The 21,028-nt window shown below is 33.6% G+C and overlaps 1 protein-coding gene across 1 annotated transcript; it reads right to left on the reverse strand.

Annotated features, from left to right (window-relative positions):
• Positions 1–4,016: 4,016 nt before the first annotated feature.
• On the reverse strand, positions 4,017–8,315 carry LOC122291242 (beta-glucosidase 24-like). Its single transcript, XM_043098895.1, has 13 exons — positions 8,135–8,315; positions 7,932–8,001; positions 7,607–7,665; positions 6,914–6,989; positions 6,650–6,727; positions 6,444–6,531; positions 5,733–5,988; positions 5,479–5,594; positions 5,086–5,303; positions 4,915–4,946; positions 4,710–4,812; positions 4,477–4,588; positions 4,017–4,372 (listed from the first exon to the last, which is right to left on the reverse strand). The coding sequence occupies exons 1-13, from the start codon at positions 8,297–8,299 to the stop codon at positions 4,204–4,206; spliced, it is 1,542 nt and encodes a 513-aa protein (XP_042954829.1). The 5' UTR covers positions 8,300–8,315; the 3' UTR covers positions 4,017–4,203.
• Positions 8,316–21,028: the final 12,713 nt, after the last annotated feature.

Here is a 21,028-nt window from a genome sequence, read left to right on the forward strand (position 1 = left end):
AAGTTTGGTACACCACCTAAACAGGTTCTTGATTGCAAGTTTCACATTTAAAGACTAAGGGCTCAGCCCTTAGTGTTAGCTGTAACATATCCAGAAACCAACATGGGTCTACTGAAATATAGATCAATTTATTCACATTTGAAAATACAACACTTGATATTCAGATGTAATGCACCATCATAATGATCTATTTCAAATAACAACACTTCTCAATCAGATTACAATCCAACTTCAAATTACAACCACTCACAGAATACACAAATCATGAGACAACACTTCTAAAAGTTTGCTCCCCAGTTCAGAGTAACATCCACCATCAGAAACCACAAAATAAAATTACATCAAGTTATTGGAAAACATGGCTTCCCAGTTCTTCTTTACATCGACCATCACAAACCACAAAATAACTTGCCAGATTAGAGTTACTTAAACTACATATTTACAATAACTTAAGAGAAATCAATTCTGAGCTTGGTTAGACAGCAAAATATAACATGATACAACAATGACAACAGCCCAATATAGATGGAGTAGTGTGCGTGAACGCCTATTTTCAACTTCTTGCTTTAAAAGCACCAAGTCCTTCTTCTGAACCTTCTCAAGTATATTGGATAACATTTTCTCAATCGCATCAGCTTTCTTCCGGAACTTACTCTCCCTCTGTTGAAAATTGTCGAATATCCTTTTCAGCTCTTCATCCTTCCTTAATAGTTCAATTTTAATTTGGTGAAGTTCTTGCTTTATGTCCAAAGTACCATCCACCCACTTAAAGAACTTGCAAAATGGTAAGCCCTACTCATTTTATCCAAAAGAGGCAAACTGAGTTAGATATACTTACAATTAAACAAAATCTTTAGGAAATATATGCAAAGAAACGTTTTACCTTATTGTTGTACTTTGGACAGCCAAAGAAGGGACATCCTGGATTTCTGGGAGTATTTGAGTATCTTAGTGTCGCCTCAACCTCACAGAAGCATAAAGGTTGGCTCACAGTACGTTTACCAAAGGATGTGGAAGAAGTTGAGGGTGATGACATTCTAACATGAAATAATCGGGTTGATTACAAATAGACAATATCATGCACATAATAACTGATTCATAACATTAAAACACATTGATAGCTAAATACTTCTTAAATAGAACAAGTAAAATCATAATACAGAGGTCACATTTAGTGGAAATCACATTGTTGGCTCACATTTAATCAGGATGAAGTCTAGATAAAGACACTCTAAACAAAACAATCGAGTTGATTACAAACAGACAATATCATGCACATAATAACTGATTCATAACATTAAAACACATTGATAGCTAAATACTTCCTAAACAGAACAAGTAAAATCATAATACAGAGGTCACATTTAGTGGAAATCACATTGTTGGCTCACATTTAATTAGGATGAAGTCTACATAAAGACACTCTAAACAGAACAATCGAGTTGATTACAAACAGACAATATCATGCACATAATAACTGATTCATAACATTAAAACACATTGATAGCTAAATACTTCCTAAACAGAACAAGTAAAATCATAATACAGAGGTCACATTTAGTGGAAATCACATTGTTGGCTCACATTTAATCAGGATGAAGTCTAGATAAAGACACTCTAAACAGAACAATCGAGTTGATTACAAACAGACAATATCATGCACATAATAACTGATTCATAACATTAAAACACATTGATAGCTAAATACTTCCTAAACAGAACAAGTAAAATCATAATACAGAGGTCACATTTAGTGGAAATCACATTGTTGGCTCACATTTAATTAGGATGAAGTCTACATAAAGACACTCTAAACAGAACAATCGAGTTGATTACAAACAGACAATATCATGCACATAATAACTGATTCATAACATTAAAACACATTGATAGCTAAATACTTCCTAAACAGAACAATCCAACCATTCTGGAATTGATCTAGGAATTAACAACTCAAGCAGAATAGGAAATAAAACTAAACTTCGGTTGGTCACTTTCAATTGCATTCATTCCCAATTCTTCATAATTAATAACCTGCAGATGAAACAAAGGAAGAATCAGATTTTTAAACAGAAATAAATAACATAAATACAATGCATAAAAATCATTTATTGAAACACATAAGCCAGGGGGAGTTACCAACCTTGAGTGGGTTCTCTCGATAATTGCCTAGTGCCCAAACCCCAACTCCAAAAATTGGGTTTCTCAGGTTAGGGTTTTGGGATTTAGGGTTTCAAGAGTTAGGGTTAGGGTTAGGGTTAGGGTTAGGATTTCAGGAGTTAGGGTTTCGGCAGTTAGATTTAGGGTTAGGGTTAGGGTTAGGGTTAGGGTTAGGGTTAGGATTCCAGGAGTTAGGGTTTCGGCAGTTAGGGTTTCGGGAGTAAATGTGGATTAGGGCTTCGGGAGTTAGGGTTAGGGGTTCTGCAGATTTTGAGAAAGAAACAGATCTAAAGAGATCTGAAAATGGAAAACCAATCTTAACGAACCCAGACTGCAAAGAGAAACCAAGGGGCAAAATCTGCAAAAAAAATTGTGAAATCGAAAGAGAAAACCGAGCCTTGCAAAAGACCAAACCCAGACTGCAAAGAGAAACTGAGAGGAAAAAACTCCAAACTACAAAGAGAAATCGAGAGGAAAAAACTGGAAAAACCTTTTCTTCTATAAAGAGATTCAAGCACCCATGGTTAAATCCAGCCTTCGACAAGATAAACAATGAAATCTATAAAGAGATTCAAGCACCCATGGTTAAATCCAGCCTTCAAAAAGATAAATAAACTATAACATCAACATACTTGCTCAAATCGATCTGCGAAAGCGAAGATCTCAGACAAATGAGAAAAAAAACAAAGTCACACAGCACACGAGGAAGACAAGCTCATCGTTCGTCAGGTTCGCAGGGCTAGGGTTAGGATTGATGGCGAACGAGAGATGAAAGGGGCAAATGAGGGGAGAACGGGAGCCGAAAGGGGCGAATGGAAAAATGGGAGATGAAAGGAACTTCTGGAGTTGGACAGCAATTATGGGAGATGAAAGGGCTGATGGAGTGGAATGGCGCGGGTTCGACAATACACACCGTTTCATTAACTTTGATTTCCACGTCGAACGCGACTACGCGACGCTTACCCGCTGCTGCGCTTGCCATAATCATTTTCCTAATACTAAATATTACAATGGAATTCCATGCTCAACGGGAGATAGAACCGTTCCAAAGGCAGTTTTCTTGGATGTCGAGTATCAAGGACGGACAAGATGAGTGACATGATAAGTATGTACCTGGCCTAAAGCCAGCCAGCCAGCCAGCTATTCATACATTCTAGAAACTATCGCCGTACCAAACAAAATTAGTTACAAGGGTCCGAGAATAAATTTGACTTGAAGATATTCATTCCATCGGCCTTGACAATTCAACAATTCATGATAACATATATTATATATATATATTAAATTAATTAAATTCTTTTCTTTATCATTGATACAATATATATTTAATAAAAATAATTAAAAATTATATATAATATATACATAGTGCAAGGATGACATATAAAATATTTCAATTGATTTTTGCTGCAAAATTATAGGCCTTAGTATGGACGCTACTGTATGATCTCTCCTCAGTAGACATTTATAATTAATATTAATATATGCAAACGACTGTGAGACATTCATAGTCTCACAGAGTACTTTCTCTCATACACACATATATATTAATGAAGCTTTATTAATTAAAAAATTCAATGAATTATTTCTGATGAAAATAATTATTCAGGATGAAAATATATTAAATTATTTTAATAAAAATAATTATTTTCGTAAAAGAAAACTGACCACAAATAAAAAAATTTCTTATATTAGTACCATTCCAATATTATTCTCCCTATTTATATCACTTCTTCCATTATCTTGTTGCGTGGAAAAAATTATAAAGCTAGCTACTGCATGAAGACGAACGAACGCATGATGCAGGGTTGGGCCGGCAACGTATATAGTACGCTTGTAAAAACTTTAACACGTCTTAATCATTCAAAATTAATAAGTAAATTAATTCAGAATATGTGAACTATGCCTGTAGTACCCATTGCTTAGCACTTCATTATTTAACAAGCATAGGAGTCCGTACACAAAGGTTCGGACATTATTTAGAGAGCAATTACATAGATGGAACCATTTTCACCGTCCAATACGATCGAGCATCTTCAGCTTGTTCTAGCTCAGGAGGAAGTTCTTGAACCAATTGGCTGATAGTTTAGCGTGTCTTGTCAGATTATTATTATAATCTATATAATAGAGGCCAAAACGTACTGTATAACCCGAGTTCCATTCATAGTTGTCCATAAGAGACCAAGCGAAGTATCCCTTCACCTTCACACCGTCCCTGGTCAAAAGGATATAGAAATGTCAAAAATTGTCAACTTTTTGTACGAGAGAAGGTGTGGATCAGATCAGAACTATATATATATACCATGAAAAAGCACTTACCCATTAATTGACTTGTTGAGATAGGAAAGATGGCCATAATAATATTCGAGTCTTTGGTTGTCCACAAGAGATTCTTCAAGCGATAAGGTAGAGTTATTGACCTCAGAAACTCCTACAATAAAATACATAGGGTTTCACTTAATTAGATTCAAATGGACATCACTTTTCCCAATATTTCATTGCCTTCGAAGAAAAAAAAAAAAACATGCAGAGAGTCATGAGCTGAGAGATACCATTCTCAGTAATATAAATCTCCGGATCATTGTACTCATTCTTGAAGTAGTTCAAAAGATCTTGAAGTCCTCTAGGATAAATTTGGAGCCAAGATGAACCAGTCTGTGATTTTAATTATAAGATCAATATGGTCATTATATATTTTTGTTATTATTCAATATAACTAAAAAGAAATGTCGGTCTATTTATAACATATATACATACCGCTGGACCAATGAGGACGCCATTGCGAGAAGCTGGAATGCACAGTGAGAAAAAAACATGATGGTTTACTGGTTAGTACTTATATGCAGTAGATTATAACTAAGACGTACATTAATTAAAACATATATAGATATAATCAGTAATTAAAAACGTGGAATTTGTAGTACGCACTTGTTTGATTAACAAGACCATCTGTCATGTAGGTTTTGTTGACATATTGATATGAAGGTGCGTAGGCAACATAATTAGCGGTATAGTAATTCAATCCGATAAAATCATATGCGCCCTTAATCATCGCCGATTGATTTGCAGTGAAAGTGGGTAAACGCGATCCAACCAGAGATCTCATGCTTGCTGGATAGTCACCAGTTATCATAGGGTCCATGAACCTGCATTAATATTATACATGATTTAATAAACCATATATATATATATATGGAGCATTTCAATGAGTACTACTGCATGCTGATTTAATTTAAATCCTAGAAAATTAATAAAATCGAATTATATATATATATATATAGAAACTTGAAAACCCTGATCAAGCTAGCATGCTGAACTTACCATCCGCACATAAAATCAAGTGCACGGTACGAGGCGTTACGGTCTTCGGCTGAGTTAGAGTATGGCTCCATCCAGTAGCACACGTGGGTTATCCCGATAACACCTTTTTGTGCTGCCTGAACATATATAATATATATATAGTGAACATGATTTGGTTAAGATCACAATATTCTACCGGAAATGCAAAGAGTGATTAATATTATAGGGTATATAAAATATATGGTAAAGATGGAAGAAGAATTAGTAGTACGTACCTGATATTTGGCCTTGTACACTTGAACAGCTTGAGCATGAGCAAGAAGAAGGTTATGGGTAACCACATAAGGCTCGACGGCGGAATCCCCGCCGGTGCAATTCGGATTATAAAAGGAGGAACATCGGAAAGGTGCTAACATCCCTTGTGCGTATCCACCATTGCTGTACGTCCATGGCTCATTTAGTGTGATCCAATGCTTTACCCTATCGCCAAACTCCTTGTAACAAACTTCCGCGAAGTCCGTGAAATCAGGCCTGAATATAATAATAAATGTATTAATACACACGCACCCCTAATATATGTAATATTGAAAAGTAATAGTATCACTGTTACATATGTTAATTAAATGTGTTCGTTTATATTTTTTATTTTTTTATTTTTTATTATTTTTAATGATTAAAAACAAAGACTATTTCTAAAAATAAAAATAAAAGATTTATTTTACTCAGTTGTCAATAGTTTTTGAATTACAATCAATTACGGATTATAGGATGAAGATTCGTTCCATTCACGAGTGGTGTGAATGGAACGAATTAATCCTGTCACATTTAAATTTGTATAATGTCATAATTGGTATGACAAGATTTAAATTTGTAATTTTTTTAATTTTTTTTATAAATTAAATCCTGTCGCGTACATTATATAATTATATAAAATGTGTACCGACTTGTGAATAAAAATTCTATAGAGTGAATAATTAGTTACTTACAAGACTTTTTCACTCAGAAAACCACCATACTCTTCTTCTAAAGTCTGGGGAATATCCCAGTGAAAGATTGTCGCAAAGGGTGTAAGACCTGCATGCATTATTCACTCAATTATATATAGAAAACTATAGATTAGCACTTTATGATAATTAATTTATAGATATGTTAGAACTATATATATATATATATTGGATTAAATCATGATGACCTTGGGCTATGAGCTCATTAATGAGATTGTTGTAGTATGCGACTCCTTCCGCGTTCACACCATCGCTAAGCTTTCCAGCTGAAAATAGGCCCCAAATGAAATTGTTACAATTAATTAATAATATTAATCGAAGGCCCAAATTTCCAACCTATATAGCTCCATTGATGTATAATAATTATAATTTATAACCCAATTTTAATGCCCTTTTTATAATATTGTCTGAATTTTCATCCTGGAATTAATTTATGCAGATGAGAATCTCACTTGGTATGATTCGGACCCATGCGATTGAGAACCTGTATGCATTTCCACCCATGTCCTTCAGAATCGCAATGTCTTCCTATAACAGATAATAATAAAAGAGAGAGAAAATTACTATCGAACTTTTATGAAGGCAGTAATTTCACGTTTTCCTAGAATGGTTTTGAGTCGTTTCTCAATAATGAGAATTTATGATCAGATGTCGTTTCTGAAACCGACACTCTAATTTATAAATAATAATAATAATATTTCCTACACTCCAATTTAAATAATAATAATAATAATTTAAAAAAAAAAATACAACATCTGATCGTAAATTATCATCTTTCATGACAAAAATGGTTTCAACTGAGTCAGGCATTTATGCACATCCAAAACCTCAGATACAATACGATACGATATATTTATATATACATATTATTTTTATATATATATATATATATGTATGTATGCTCCACTTTTTTATTATAAAATAAATTTAACAAATTATATTAAATCACATCAATTTATAAAATTTATTTTATATTATCCCTTTATGATTATAGCACTTCTCTTAAAAAAGTAAATGAGTATTTATAATGAAAATCACTATTTACGATGATAATATATTTACTTTTTAAAAAAGCATTAATTTTTTGTATCATATAATTAATCATAAATAAGTATTTTTATTGTAGAGAGGGGAAAAAGGCATACCTTGTAGCGATGATATTGATCGATGGCTACATCTCCATTACTACCGTCTGCTATCATCCCTGCTTTAGGTTCAAACAGATCTTATATTCAGAAAATGTAAATGTTTGCGATTATTAAAGCAATATTCCGTTTTAGAAGTTGAATTTTGGAACGTACAAGTTAAAATGTATCATATCATCTAGTATATCTAAAGGATAATGATAAAATTCAAGATAAATATATATATATATATATTTATATATTAGATTTTTCTTTATTTTATATTATCCTTCACATCTTACACCCATTTTCAGGGTCGTCCACAGAAGTGAAGAGAGAGCGCGACCTGGATATTTGTGGGAGTAATAATCCCACATACTTGGTTTTCTACCACCTTCTGTTACTGCACCTTCATACTGGAATTTAAACACATGTTAGAGCATGTATATCGATCAAATATTCTCAAAATCTCAAAGAATTTTGGACAAAAAACCAATTCCGATGATACCTAATTAAACGTGTATATTGAAAGCTAGTAGTAGCTTATACCTGGTAAGAAGCTGATGCAGCCCCGAAATAGAAATCTGAGGGGAAACTGCTTCGGTTGAATGAAGAAATTTCGTAGGAAGGGGACATAGCAGTAGCAGCATTGCTGTAACTGAATGAGCCAAGAAGAACAAGAAGGCCTAGGAGTATGTAGCCTTTTGATGCCATTTTAAGGAGATTTGGCGAATGGTGATCTTTGGGTACAACTTAGGGGGCTTTATATAGAGGAGCACCGAGGTCACAAGTAGCTTGTTAGTTGTTTCTTTCTTTATCTTTTGGTTATTTAGTAGGGATATTTTTTTTTCGAATAATATTTAGTAGGGATTTTAGTCATGGAGCTATTTGTTTAGAAACAATATAAAACAAGTTATTTTTAAAGTAATTGAGGTGTCATTCATGTGCATGATAAGATAAAAGAATAAAGTTATAATTATTTTAAAGTTAAAATTACGCTTTATCTTATCTAGAAAAACACGTTTGATTTATTGAAATGTAACTTTTTTAACTTTTTTGAGATTAAAATATATTATAATATATAACAACCAAACAACCTAATTTTGACATCATTAAATAGCTTTTGAGAATATTTAAACATTTTTTAAAACCCCTAACTCAATAATAAACATGCCCTTACATGATGCTTGAGGAATGAAATGGAATGGAAATTTTGTGAATAACAGTAACATAATTTGTGATTAGTTGTGAGATAGTTTGAGATAAAATTAAAATATTATTCGAATATAATTTTTTAATATTATTTTTATTTTAAATTTGAAAATGTTGAATTGTTTTTAGTTTTTATGTAAAAAGTTGATAAAGCTGTATTGATTAGTTTGAAAATATTTGTATTTGAATGATATTTAGGAAGCAAATAGAATAAGAAGAGATGAAATGAAATATTTCCAATCATTCCTTTAGTAACATTAATACTTGACATATATATATATATATATGCTCGCGTATAGACATGCATGCAATAGAAAATTACGATAAGTATTATTTATGAAATATTTAACATTGATCCAATCGTAAACAAGACTACTCTGATTAATTACATACATATTTACGTACAAATATGTATTATTTATGAAAATGTTTCCTTAATGAGAAGTATTACAGTGATAAAAAAAATTTATAAAAATAAATATATAAATTAATATAATTTTATTTAATAGATTAAATATATTTTATAATAAAAATATTTTAAAATTTAATATACCATGTCGAATTATGAGTTCATATATTTATTTTTATAAGATTTTTTTATAATTAAAGTATTTCTTTCTTATTAATGAAACATGGCCGGCAATGAATGGATGCTTACAGTCTTACGCCGTATATCTCAGAGACAAGTGGAAGGGTACCGCCGCATCCCCGAGGAAGTAGTCCGAATATCCACCGAAAGGGTTTTTTTTTTTTTTTTTTTTTAATAAATTCATAATATTATTAATAAATATTTTCTTAATCATTAATTGAAAAAATTAAAAATAAAAGAATTCGGGACTGAATTCGGGAACAAAGCATTTCTCCAAGCAGAAAGCGTTCCGTTTCCGCAAACCTATCTCTGACACGGGGTCCCCACAATTGCTTGGAGGCTTGTACGTTCTGCCATAGATTTCAAGATTAATAAGTATTCATAAACATACCTATCTCAGAAATTTTCTTCTGGAGCTTACAGTCAGAGTCATGAGTTGTTTTTATTTCCTATACAGTCAATGTCATGAGTTGTTTTTATTTCCTAAACAGTCAATGTACAAGTTTTTTCTTAAAATTGTAAAAATAATTAAAATTGGTTGGGTCCGGATGCATTTATAGCATCGCTCGATTTAAGGAGAGCTGGTTAATTAGGGCGGTCACCACCCTCAAAATTTTAAAGGAGATCTAGTACATATATATATATATATATATATACACGGATGCATTTATAGCATAGCTCAGTTTATCATGTATCAAATATATATATATATATATATATATATACCGGCCCGCTTAAACTAACTTTAAGAGGTTAATCTCGACACAACCCATTTAAACCTGTTCAACTCGTTTAATCCACTTTAATTTGTTTAACTCGGTTTCACATAAATAGGTTAAGCTAAACTGTATTTTTATTTTTTAATTCAATTAATATAATTTTATATATAATACAATGATAGCTATATATATAATTTACAATGACAATTTGATACATGATAAAATATTTTATTATCAAAATGGAAACTAATAATATATAAGAAAATTAATATTTTTAGAAAATAAAACTGCGTATTAACAAGAAGATTTTAATAGATCAAGATATAACGTAGTCAAATAATAATATTAATATCACATATTCCTATCAACAATAAAAAATATATATAAGACTAAACATAAAATTTAAAAATATAATTTATTCGTGGTATATTGGGTGAATGTGGGTTTCATGGATTGAGCCTCAATTTACTCGTAAATTAATCATGTCTTATCGAATCAATCTATTTAGACCCAAACAAATTTATACAAACCCAAACCTGTTTATTTTTTATATTGTGATCGTGTCGAATTTATAGATCGTCATATTATATATATTGCAATAAAATTACCAGCCCTAATTTTATAAATGTATGACGCCTCACTATATATAATAGATGATTTGACAATGATATATTTTAATATTCCGAATACCTTGTTTATATATATATATGAGTATGTCTATATATATATATATATTCAAATTGATAGTTCCAATTTAATATACAAGAGATAATTAGGGCTCTCGAATCAAGGACACTGGTGATGTGGTCCGTGGAGGGACGCTCAATTTGGAATTATCGTGAGTGTTGCATGTTGTGTTGGTTTTTTTGGCTGCCTAAATGCAGGAAACTGGTTCTAATTAGGTGTAGCCACTCAAGACACCTGTGTTTTCGCTGTCTTTATAGACTATGTATAGTGTTCGTCTATATTCTAAACGTAATGCGAAGATCGACCATCTATTTATAGTAAATGGTCCAGCTAGCTAGATAGCGCCTAATTGATTCCCTTGGAAATTTTTTACTTTTCAATTAAGGATAATTAAGAGTGTGTATATGTATGACTCTGCATGCATATTGCAATTAATAAAAAGTCATAAACTTATCCTCTAAACAAGTTCTTTTTTGGAAAAAAGCAAAAAGCAACGTGTTTTGGCCTGAGCTACCTTTCCTTCTATTCCGTTCGAAAGATATAATGATATTAATATAAATACCTATATACATTATATGTATATAATATATGTAAACCTAAACATAGATTTTATTAAAGGAAAAATACTTATAGATCATATATTTGTCTTTTCTTGACACGTGAGTGTAAAAACCTTGTATAATTATTTTAAAAAAATAAATATAAAATTTATATAAAAAGAAATTAATTTTTTAATAATAAATTATATATATTTTTTTAAATTATCACACAATATTTATATACTTTATAATTATATGTAATATTATTCATAAACTAACTGTTGACTGGTAATTGTTGACTGGACGTTAGTCTAGCCGTGTTCCACATGGAGTACGTGCGCAGTGGTACTACAACGATTAATTTAAATATAAATTATTTTTAAATTACTTTCCACATCGCAAAATGAATGTAACAAATAGGCCACCGTATGGTGATCTTGAAATGTCACCATGAAATTTTGTTTTAAATGGAGGAGAAAATGATATTTTCCATATATATTCAGTACTGTAGCATCAGACTCGACGTAATCGGAACCAACGTACCTCAATTTAATATAGATTTTATATAAAGGGACTCTTAGCACCCATGCATGCATGCAATATTCCAAGTCCTTTGATGACGACAGATCAATAATAAGAAAAAAGGCAAATTATGCACGCAATACTTGAAGCCATTTCATAATGACAGATCGTTGACAGGAAAAAGGGCACCAGTACCGTACATTGGGTGAGTGCGACTGTGCAGCAGCTTACACGGCATTGAACAGGGATCGATAGCGGCCCGCCCGCCCGTCCGCCCACCCGTTATCCTATGCATAGACTCGAGAGATGCTTGCCTACCTAACCCAGGATCGAAGCGGTTCCTATATTCCTACCAGCACGTGTTCTTCAAGCGGTTCCCATTGGCCATTACGTACCCTAGCTATCTCTAGAGAGGAGCCTTCAATGTCAAATAATAATAATAGTAATTATTATTTTAGAATATAGATAAAAATTTTAGATTAAGATAAAAATTTAAAATTATATATTATATTTTAAAATGAGATGGGATAAAATATTTTTTTTACTATTTAAACGGATTCATGTTTCTAATTATACCACGTACGTAGAGCAATGCTAGCCTTTCAAATTGTTTATATTTATCAAGGAGGGCTGTTCTTATATTCGTTCGCTGCATTTATATCTCTGTTCAGTACATGAACATGCGCGCAAGTCCCCACGTCCGTAATAATTTCCTCCATGTCCACATTAATTATTAATTGTTTAGTTTTTTTTTTTTTTTTAAAGGAACATTTATATTAAACTTCAACCGATTACAATACAGAAGCAATACAATAAGAAACATTCTCAATATTAACAAGGACATCAATGATGTGTAGAGCATCTCTAGCTAAGCAATGAGCTAAATTAGTACAATTTCTAAGTGTAAAATCAACTGAAAATGAATCAAAACTCAACAGCATCTGTTTGATATCAAAAATGATCAAACCGGTTTGTTTCCAGCTATCTTTGTTGCCTTTAATGTCATTTACTACATTTATTGCATCCCCTTCAAGTTTGATCTGTTTCAATCCAATGTCTAAAGCCAACTTAACAGATTGTAGAGCTCCAAAAGCCTCAACCAAGTAAGGGTCAGGAAATAGAGTTATGTACATCCTCATACAAGCAATCACTCTTCCTTCCCAATCCCAGATAATAGTCCCTACACCCACTTTGCAATTAACTTTATCCATTGCAGAATTCCAATTGACTTTGTACACATCAGTAGGGGTAGCACTCCATTGGATAGTCTGAGTGATGGTGGTTGTAGAATTAGTTGTCTGTTGAGAGAAAATAGCAGTGAGATCTTCAAGTTTTTGAGTTGCCTGTCTCACAATAAATTGAGGGGAAGAAAAAGTTTGGTTAAAAACCAAATCATTCCTTCTCCTCCAAATTTTCCATGCCACCACAACCACTTCCATTAAAACTTCATCTTCAAATTCTTGCACCATATGCATCAGCAAGCTCCTGAAGTTAATCTAGTTCTTACATTATTTCTGCAATTTTGATGAGCAAAGACACCACACATCCCTAGCTACCACGCACTCCCAGAATACATGTTCCACAGATTCTTCATGTTGAGTACAAATAGGACACCAAGGATCTTTCATAACCTTTCTCTTAAAAAGATTTAGTTTTGTTGGAAGGCTATTGTGACATGCTTTCCACAAAAACAATTTCTCTGCATTTGGAACTTTAATCCTCCAAAACTTGTTCCAGTTTTCACTGTCAACAAAGACTTGAGAATGCTGACCTTTATCTCTCTGATGAAGCTCAATTTGTAGATGATATGCACTTCTAACAGAAAAAATCCTCCAAAGCTTGTTGCATAAACTTATTGGAATCTCTCTAATTATTTCAGCTTCCCTTTGAAGAAAAACTTGATCAATAACATCTGTCTTCCAGGTTTTGGCTTCATTGTCAATAAGTGCAGAAACAAACTCCTCAGGATCAAAACAACTAATAGGACTTTGAACTTTGAATGAGGTTGGAATAGACAACCACTCGTGGTGTCATATCTTAGTACTTGCTCCATTACCAATACGCCAGAATAAGCCTTCTTCCAACAAAGGTTTAGCAGCCATGAGACTTCTCCATATAAGGGATGAGTGTCTTGGAGTTGTAGCTTTTAGGAACTGGCCATCAGGATAGTATTTAGAGGAGAGAACTTTTACAGCAAGAGAATTAGGGAAATGAAGCAATCTCTATCCTTGTTTAGCCAGCATTGCATGATTAAAATGTTCAAGGTCTTTGAATCCTAAACCCCCCACAGCTTTAGCCTTAACCATCTTATCCCAGTGACACCACTGCATCTTCCTCTCCTCAGCTTTCTAACCCCACTAGAATTGTTGAGTCAATCGACCAATTTCTAATAGGAGAGACTTTGGAATCTTAAACACACTCATACAATAAGTAGGGATGGCTTGGATAATAGACTTGATAAGGATTTCTTTGCCTGCCTGAGATAAATACTTCAATTTCCAGTTGCAAATCCTCCCTCTAACTTTATCAATAACACTTCTAAAGGCTTTGGTTTTTGATCTGCCAATCTCCACGGGAAGACCTAAATATATGTCATAAGGTTGAGAGGATTGAAAGCCTGCAACTTGAGAGATTAGATCTTGAGCTTCAGCCTTAGAGTTTTTGCTGAATAGAATTGAGGTTTTTTCCTTGTTAAGCCTTTGACCACTTGCCTGCTCATAGGTGTCTAGAAGATGTGATAACCTGGACCACTCCAAGGGGTTTGCTTTACAGAAAAGAAGACAGTCATCTGCAAAAAACAGATGACTTATCCTCACCTGATTTCTACCGAGAGGAACACCTCAGTCCATTTAGAGTCAAATCCCATCCTTATCATGACAGCTTGAAGAAATGACCATTCAATCCTATCATGTGCCTTGCTCATATCCAACTTTAGAGCCATGAATCCTTCTTTCCCTTTGATCTGAGTTTGCATAGAGTGCATAGCTTCAAAAGCCACCACTACATTATCAGTGATCAACCTGTTGGGAACAAAGGCACTTTGAGTGTTAGAGATCAACTGAGATAAGAAAAGCTTAAGTCTGTTGGCCAGAACCTTAGCCAAGATATTGTATATTACGTTACAAAGGCTTATAGGCCTAAACTCAATTACTCCTGAAGGATTATTCACTTTGGGGATGAGAGCAATATAAGTTGCATTGAAGTCTTTAGGCCACTCAGCAGCTAAAAAAGCATTCTTGACAGTTGCACATATGTCAGGACCAATCACTCCCTAATGATTTTGGTAAAAAATAGTAGGAAAACCATCAGGTCCTGGCATTCATACTAAATACAGCCCTTTCAATTTCTTCATTAGAAAACCATTTTGTAAGAACAGAATTCATTTCTGGAGTGACCACAGGCTGTATATACTGGAGGCATACTTCAAAATTGGCAGGCTCAGAAGAAGTGAATAGATGACTAAAGAAAGATTGAAATAAGGAGCTTATCTCTTCTGGATTTTGAACTATACGCCCCTCATCATCTGTTATACATTTTATAGAGTTAACTTTCCTTCTTTGGGAAGCACACTTGTGAAAAAATTTAGTATTTCTGTCACCCTCTTTTAGCCACTTTTGTTTTACCCTTTGCTTCCATCTTAAATCCTCTTCCTCCATTAATGTGTCAACTTCCCTCTTGAGTTGATAAATTTCAGAGTTTCTGTCTCCTTGATTAATACTTTGCAACTGTTTAATCTCGTTTCTTTTGGATTGGATCAACTATTTAATACTTTGGCCAGTAATCTTTTGGATTTGATTAATTGTTTAGTTTGGATCTTTATCAAAACTGTCAATTACTATTAACTATGCGGTAAAAAATTAAAATATTGAGATATTTAATATATTTAAAAGACAGAGTGTATTGACTATTTTAATATTTAATTTGTTTTGAATTATTATTCCTTATTGGGTAGTTTAATTTTTTAATTTTGCAAATATTTTTTGGCCTCAATCTGCATTATTAATTTTGACACTAGGATAGCATGGAGCTCTAAAGCTGATCGACGTATATATATTGTTGACCCAACTTTCTATTCTTTCGGTTTAATCCATCACAATGATAGACATGTGTCTGATCAGCAATATTATAAAAACTAAAAACAAGCGTACTAATAATATTACAAATAACTAGCAAAAATATAATACCAATCATAGATAAGAAATTAAACCACAAGCCACGAGTGATTCTCGATCAGTCCTCTGGCGAAGCCGCCTCCTTGGGCTTAGCCTCCTCGTCCTCTGCATCAAAATCTACAGTACCAAAGATGGTACCGCAGGTAAGTAATAATCCAAACATTACAAGATAAAAATATATTACACTCAACAATATGCATGAAGAGATGCTAAATGCATATGTCCCAGAAATCCACATTTTTCCACACACGACAAAATCCTATTTTGGCCCAAAACGTATCTTTTTAAAACAAGTTCTTGCCATTCTCCCAGATAATGGCCCAAACTAAGAAAACCACAACTTTTTCAAAAAATGGATCACAGTATCCTCTTACAAAAGCTAGCCATTTTCCCAGAAAATGACCCATATCCAATATCCAAAATCAGTTCCAATTTAATGCATGCACCATGGTCTCCCCTAGAGATCATCCGTACACTTTGGCTCCTATGCCACACTGCAGGTAACCACCATGCATGTGATATCTAAACAAGCGATACCCAGTCTCACGCTCAGCGCGTACTTGGACCAGGCATCATCTAATCCTCGCCAACCGAGGCACCATAGAGTCAACACGACAACGTTACCATATCGTGCAATCCGATCATCGCCCAGCGATAACTCAGGAGATGTCACTCAGTATTATCCACTCTCGAGTGACCAGAGGAGTTCCATCGAGATAATATCCCATCCCGGCTTAGGGTCGTGATACACACGCACCCGAAAATCCATTTACACTAGAAAAAAACTAGTTTTCTAAATTTAACACATGTACATGTATGCACCATGCAATACAAATGGCAAGACACTTCAAGATACGAATTAACCAACAAAACTCAATATCAATAATAAACAAACAACTCCGTCCACAAATCTATCTGACTCCCGACTCCTCAGACTTAGTCCGGAATAACCAACCAATCACAATTTATTGTAAAATAAATAATATATTTAAATATAAAATGAAGTTTGAAAAATACTTATAGCGCTATATTATAATTTTTAGAGGATCAACAAGTTGCAAAAAGTGGAAGAAAAGCAACGTAATAGTGCAAAAGCACTGTGCCTATGGGTTGTAAAATATCTACTTTTGAATGGGGACGAACCAAGACTTAGGATTGATAGGGAATAGCTTAAAGTTGCTTATGAATCTAGTGGAAGTGAGGCTTGGCCGTGGGTGGAGGCGAAAACGGCTGTAGAAAGTCAAAAATTCCAAAACGGAAATCGAGGTCGTGGGGGCTGATTCGGCGACGAATCGGAGCCGGAAATAGGTGGTTTAGGATGGTAAGAGGTCGGTGATGAAGTGGTGAAGAGGTGGTGACCGGAGGTGGAACGACAGTGGCGAAATGGGGAAAAAACCGTACTGCTTGGAGGAGCCCACGGGGGCTAACGATGGCACTGGAGGGGCTGGAAATTTGTGGGGTTGTGCGCTGGCCGGTGGGGGACTGAATGGTGGGGATGGTATGGCCACGCCGGCAAGCAGCGGCAGCCTGGGCAGCTGAAACAAAACAAGCGGGAGGGAAAAGAGAGAGAGAGCGTATGTGGGGAGAGAGATAACTGGGAGGAGAAAGGAAAAAAAAAAAAGAAGAAAAAAGGGAAAAGAAAAAGGGAAAGAAAAAGAAAAAGGAAGGAAAAGAAAATGAGATCCAGTTCTCACATCTTAGGTCAAGAAATTGATCCAATGAAAACAAATTTTAAATCCAAAAACAAACTAAAATAAATTAAATAGCAATTTAAACTCAAAACAATAATAATTATTAAGAAAGTTCTACAAAATAAATTTCACAACTAAATAAATTCAATTAAAATCCGATAATCTGAAATAAAAGAATCAATATTTTAATTAAATCAAAATACTCATTCAATAAAAACACACGTAACAACAGGATATCACATACTCCCCCTTAAAATAAATTTCGTTTTCGAAATTTGTAAGGTCAAACATCATTGCCAAAGTAGGATACAAGATACAACTCAGAACACATTTGGGAGAAACATACCATCATTAACAGCCAAACAATTAAGGACATTTCTCTATCTTGTCTACTCCTATAGGTGATTCCATCAGACCAGCACTAGTCTCCCAGTGACCATCACTTCTAGTACTCCTAAGGCGACTATGTAATCCGAAATCTCCAATTCCACAAGAAACTTAATACAACACCTAGTAAATTCCAATGGTTATTATCTTCACGCCATAAACTGTGTTAATCTCAATCGACTCCCATTCTAAAAGAAACTTCCAAACCTCTATTGTATTCCACAAGTTGGTAACCTATTAGTCACTTTCGAAGTAAACCATCAATAAGCATAAATTGGACAACCAATGATTAATCTTCTATCAAAATTTTGAATTATTACTAATTCCTCAAAATCAGCACAAAATTTAAATACCTAAATATCTCTTAAAATCACGCTTCCGTGTGCACTCTGATAACTCTCCAAAATGTAAAAATACTATGTCCTCATAAATCAACAGTACATGCTAACTCCACACCTGAAAACAAGATAATCATTTACCACACTTCAATAGAAAATAATATATCTCCCAAAAATCACGAATTATCACTCACTCCTCATTTGGCTATTGCTGCTTTAATTAAAATCAACATTTCGCAAAAAATATATCCATTGATTGATGACAGAAATCAATACTAATCAACCTCAATGCCCCAAATTGAAAACACATAACATCATCCCAAAATACACATGTCTCTTCTAAAGATAAGAAACGTATACAAAAAGGCTCAAGTCCTTCCCGACTAACCAACAAGAGCACCTATAACTTCTATCCGACAACCCATACTTCCAAACTCATTACCTACATTCTGAATATCATCTAATCTAGCAATAACTAAACTCACTATAAACTACCATTGACCTCACCTAGACATAATCGAAATGCTCTTGGTAACTCACCCACCTACTTGTAACCTCAAAAACTCTAGTATTAAAACTTCTAATTCCTTTAATCACACATCACAAATAAACCTCAAGACAGGGCATACTGTTTAAATCTTCAATCCATCAAAAACTATTGAACAATACTCATGGATCCTAATACTTTATTACCTCATACATATGATTATGCTACCCACCGTTGATGCCTAAGTTTCAACTTCCAAGATTTTATCATACACCACATATGACAACCCAACAATATCTTTCCAAATTAATAACAATGTTCATAATTCTTCCAAATGGATGCTCGATCTTCAAAGTAGAGTGTAGCCTCCATAAATTTAAATTTCTATACGACCTCAATTCACAACTAATTCCTTAAGGTAATCATAACAATTATTGCCAACCCACATTCCACTGAGTAACACGCTTCGACTGAACACTCCAATCGACTTACCACTATCACATGTCAATCTCATGCATCCTTAAGAAAAACCAATAATCATCCCAACGTACAAGTGATCCATTACTACTATTTTCATCATCTGGCCTTATATCCACAAATCAACATGAATCATTCCTAAATCTGCTCAGCTTATACCCTTAAAAATCAGCAAACAACTATTGCTTAAAGTTTGTATTGATATTGACCTTAAAATTGCTAATAATCAATTCCCAAAAGTCTACGGATCGTAAAGCCTCAAATTCTATCGCATTCAATATCAACACTGAAAATTCCAACGTACCCTTGTAAAACTACGAAATTGTCTATCAATTTCCTTGAGTAAATAGGTTAGATCTCAATTATCAAGATTATGAACTGAATCAAATATTTTAAAATAAATAATCACTTTGTAAGACACAACGATTGGTTACGAAGGAAAATCTTTTAAAGAACTCTTTAAAGGTAAAACTCTACGAGGCAGCCAAACTCAGGAAAGTCAATCTTATTATTTGAAGAACAATTACAAGCAATCATCAATTACAAAACCTTTGCAATTCGACTCTCTTACTTGCCTAGACAAACGACCCGTTTGTCTTCTACCCCAATAGCAGCCAGAACCTCTGGCGATCTTCAAATGTTGCCTTTCCTCTTAGAACTCTAGAGGCTGAAATCCAATCGATATTACTTCACACTTAAAGCATGATCATACTCAACAAGAGATGAAAAACCCCATGAAAATTCTCAACTGAATTTTCTCTCACAAATATTCAGAATATCCTCTCTGGAATTCATGGCTAAAAAACCTTACTGAGATACAAAACCGAATCCCTTTAAAAAGAAAAGTCTAGAAAGAGTTCCAGTCACAGTAGGATTCTGTTGACGGGTACAAACAGTCGCGAGAACGTTTCCTGATGGGTTGCTGACATTTCGCGATAACTCTTCACTGTAGTTTTTTATCTGTGTTCAACTTCGGGTCTTGACAAATGCAGGTTCTTATGGATTCGAAATCCATGTAACTAACTTATCTAAACAACCTTATAAACTTCTAGATAAACTCAATGTTGTTAAAGATAAAGTCATCTCTAATTTTACATTCATCCAAATTTAATCAAATAATGATAAAATAAATCTTATCATTTAGTAATCTAATCCTAACTAATTTCTGCCTTTACAATCTCTCCCTTTGGTGGATTGGTGACAAAACCAACTTGATGAATGTAATATAAAACCTATCAAAAGCACAAACAACAAATGAAGAAGAAACCGAGTAGAAATTCCAAGCAAATAATCAAGAATAAAAACATTCTCCCCCTCAATATCATTCAAATCCCCCTCAACAAATTCATTTCAGCAAATTTATTAAACTCCCCCTCAATTCACAACACCTAAATATTTCAACATATTTTAATTTGCACTTTCAACAAATAAATACCACTTATGTGTGCCATGATAAAAAAAATTTCCATGTGTCTCAACTTTTCATGGATTAAATGCACCTGAAGTTTCTCCTAACTGCATAGGTTCTAGTATCGGTTCATCCTCATTTGAAGAGTTCTCAAATGGCATGGGAGAAGTGAACCTCTTTCGCTTTTTCCTTTCTTTGAAACTCATCTGGATCAA

This window comes from Carya illinoinensis, chromosome 13, assembly GCF_018687715.1.
Source record: "Carya illinoinensis cultivar Pawnee chromosome 13, C.illinoinensisPawnee_v1, whole genome shotgun sequence".
NCBI lineage: Eukaryota > Viridiplantae > Streptophyta > Magnoliopsida > Fagales > Juglandaceae > Carya > Carya illinoinensis.

Bases quoted from the DNA above. Each gene is read 5' to 3' on its own strand.
- LOC122291242 (XM_043098895.1), bottom strand. From the start codon at position 8,299: ATGGCATCAAAAGGCTACATACTCCTAGGCCTTCTTGTTCTTCTTGGC. The intron at 6,990-7,606 runs GTATGCCTTTTT...TATCTGTTATAG, and splicing joins ATCAATATCATCGCTACAAG to GAAGACATTGCGATTCTGAA. The intron at 5,989-6,443 runs GTAAGTAACTAA...TATTATATTCAG, and splicing joins TTTCTGAGTGAAAAAGTCTT to GCCTGATTTCACGGACTTCG.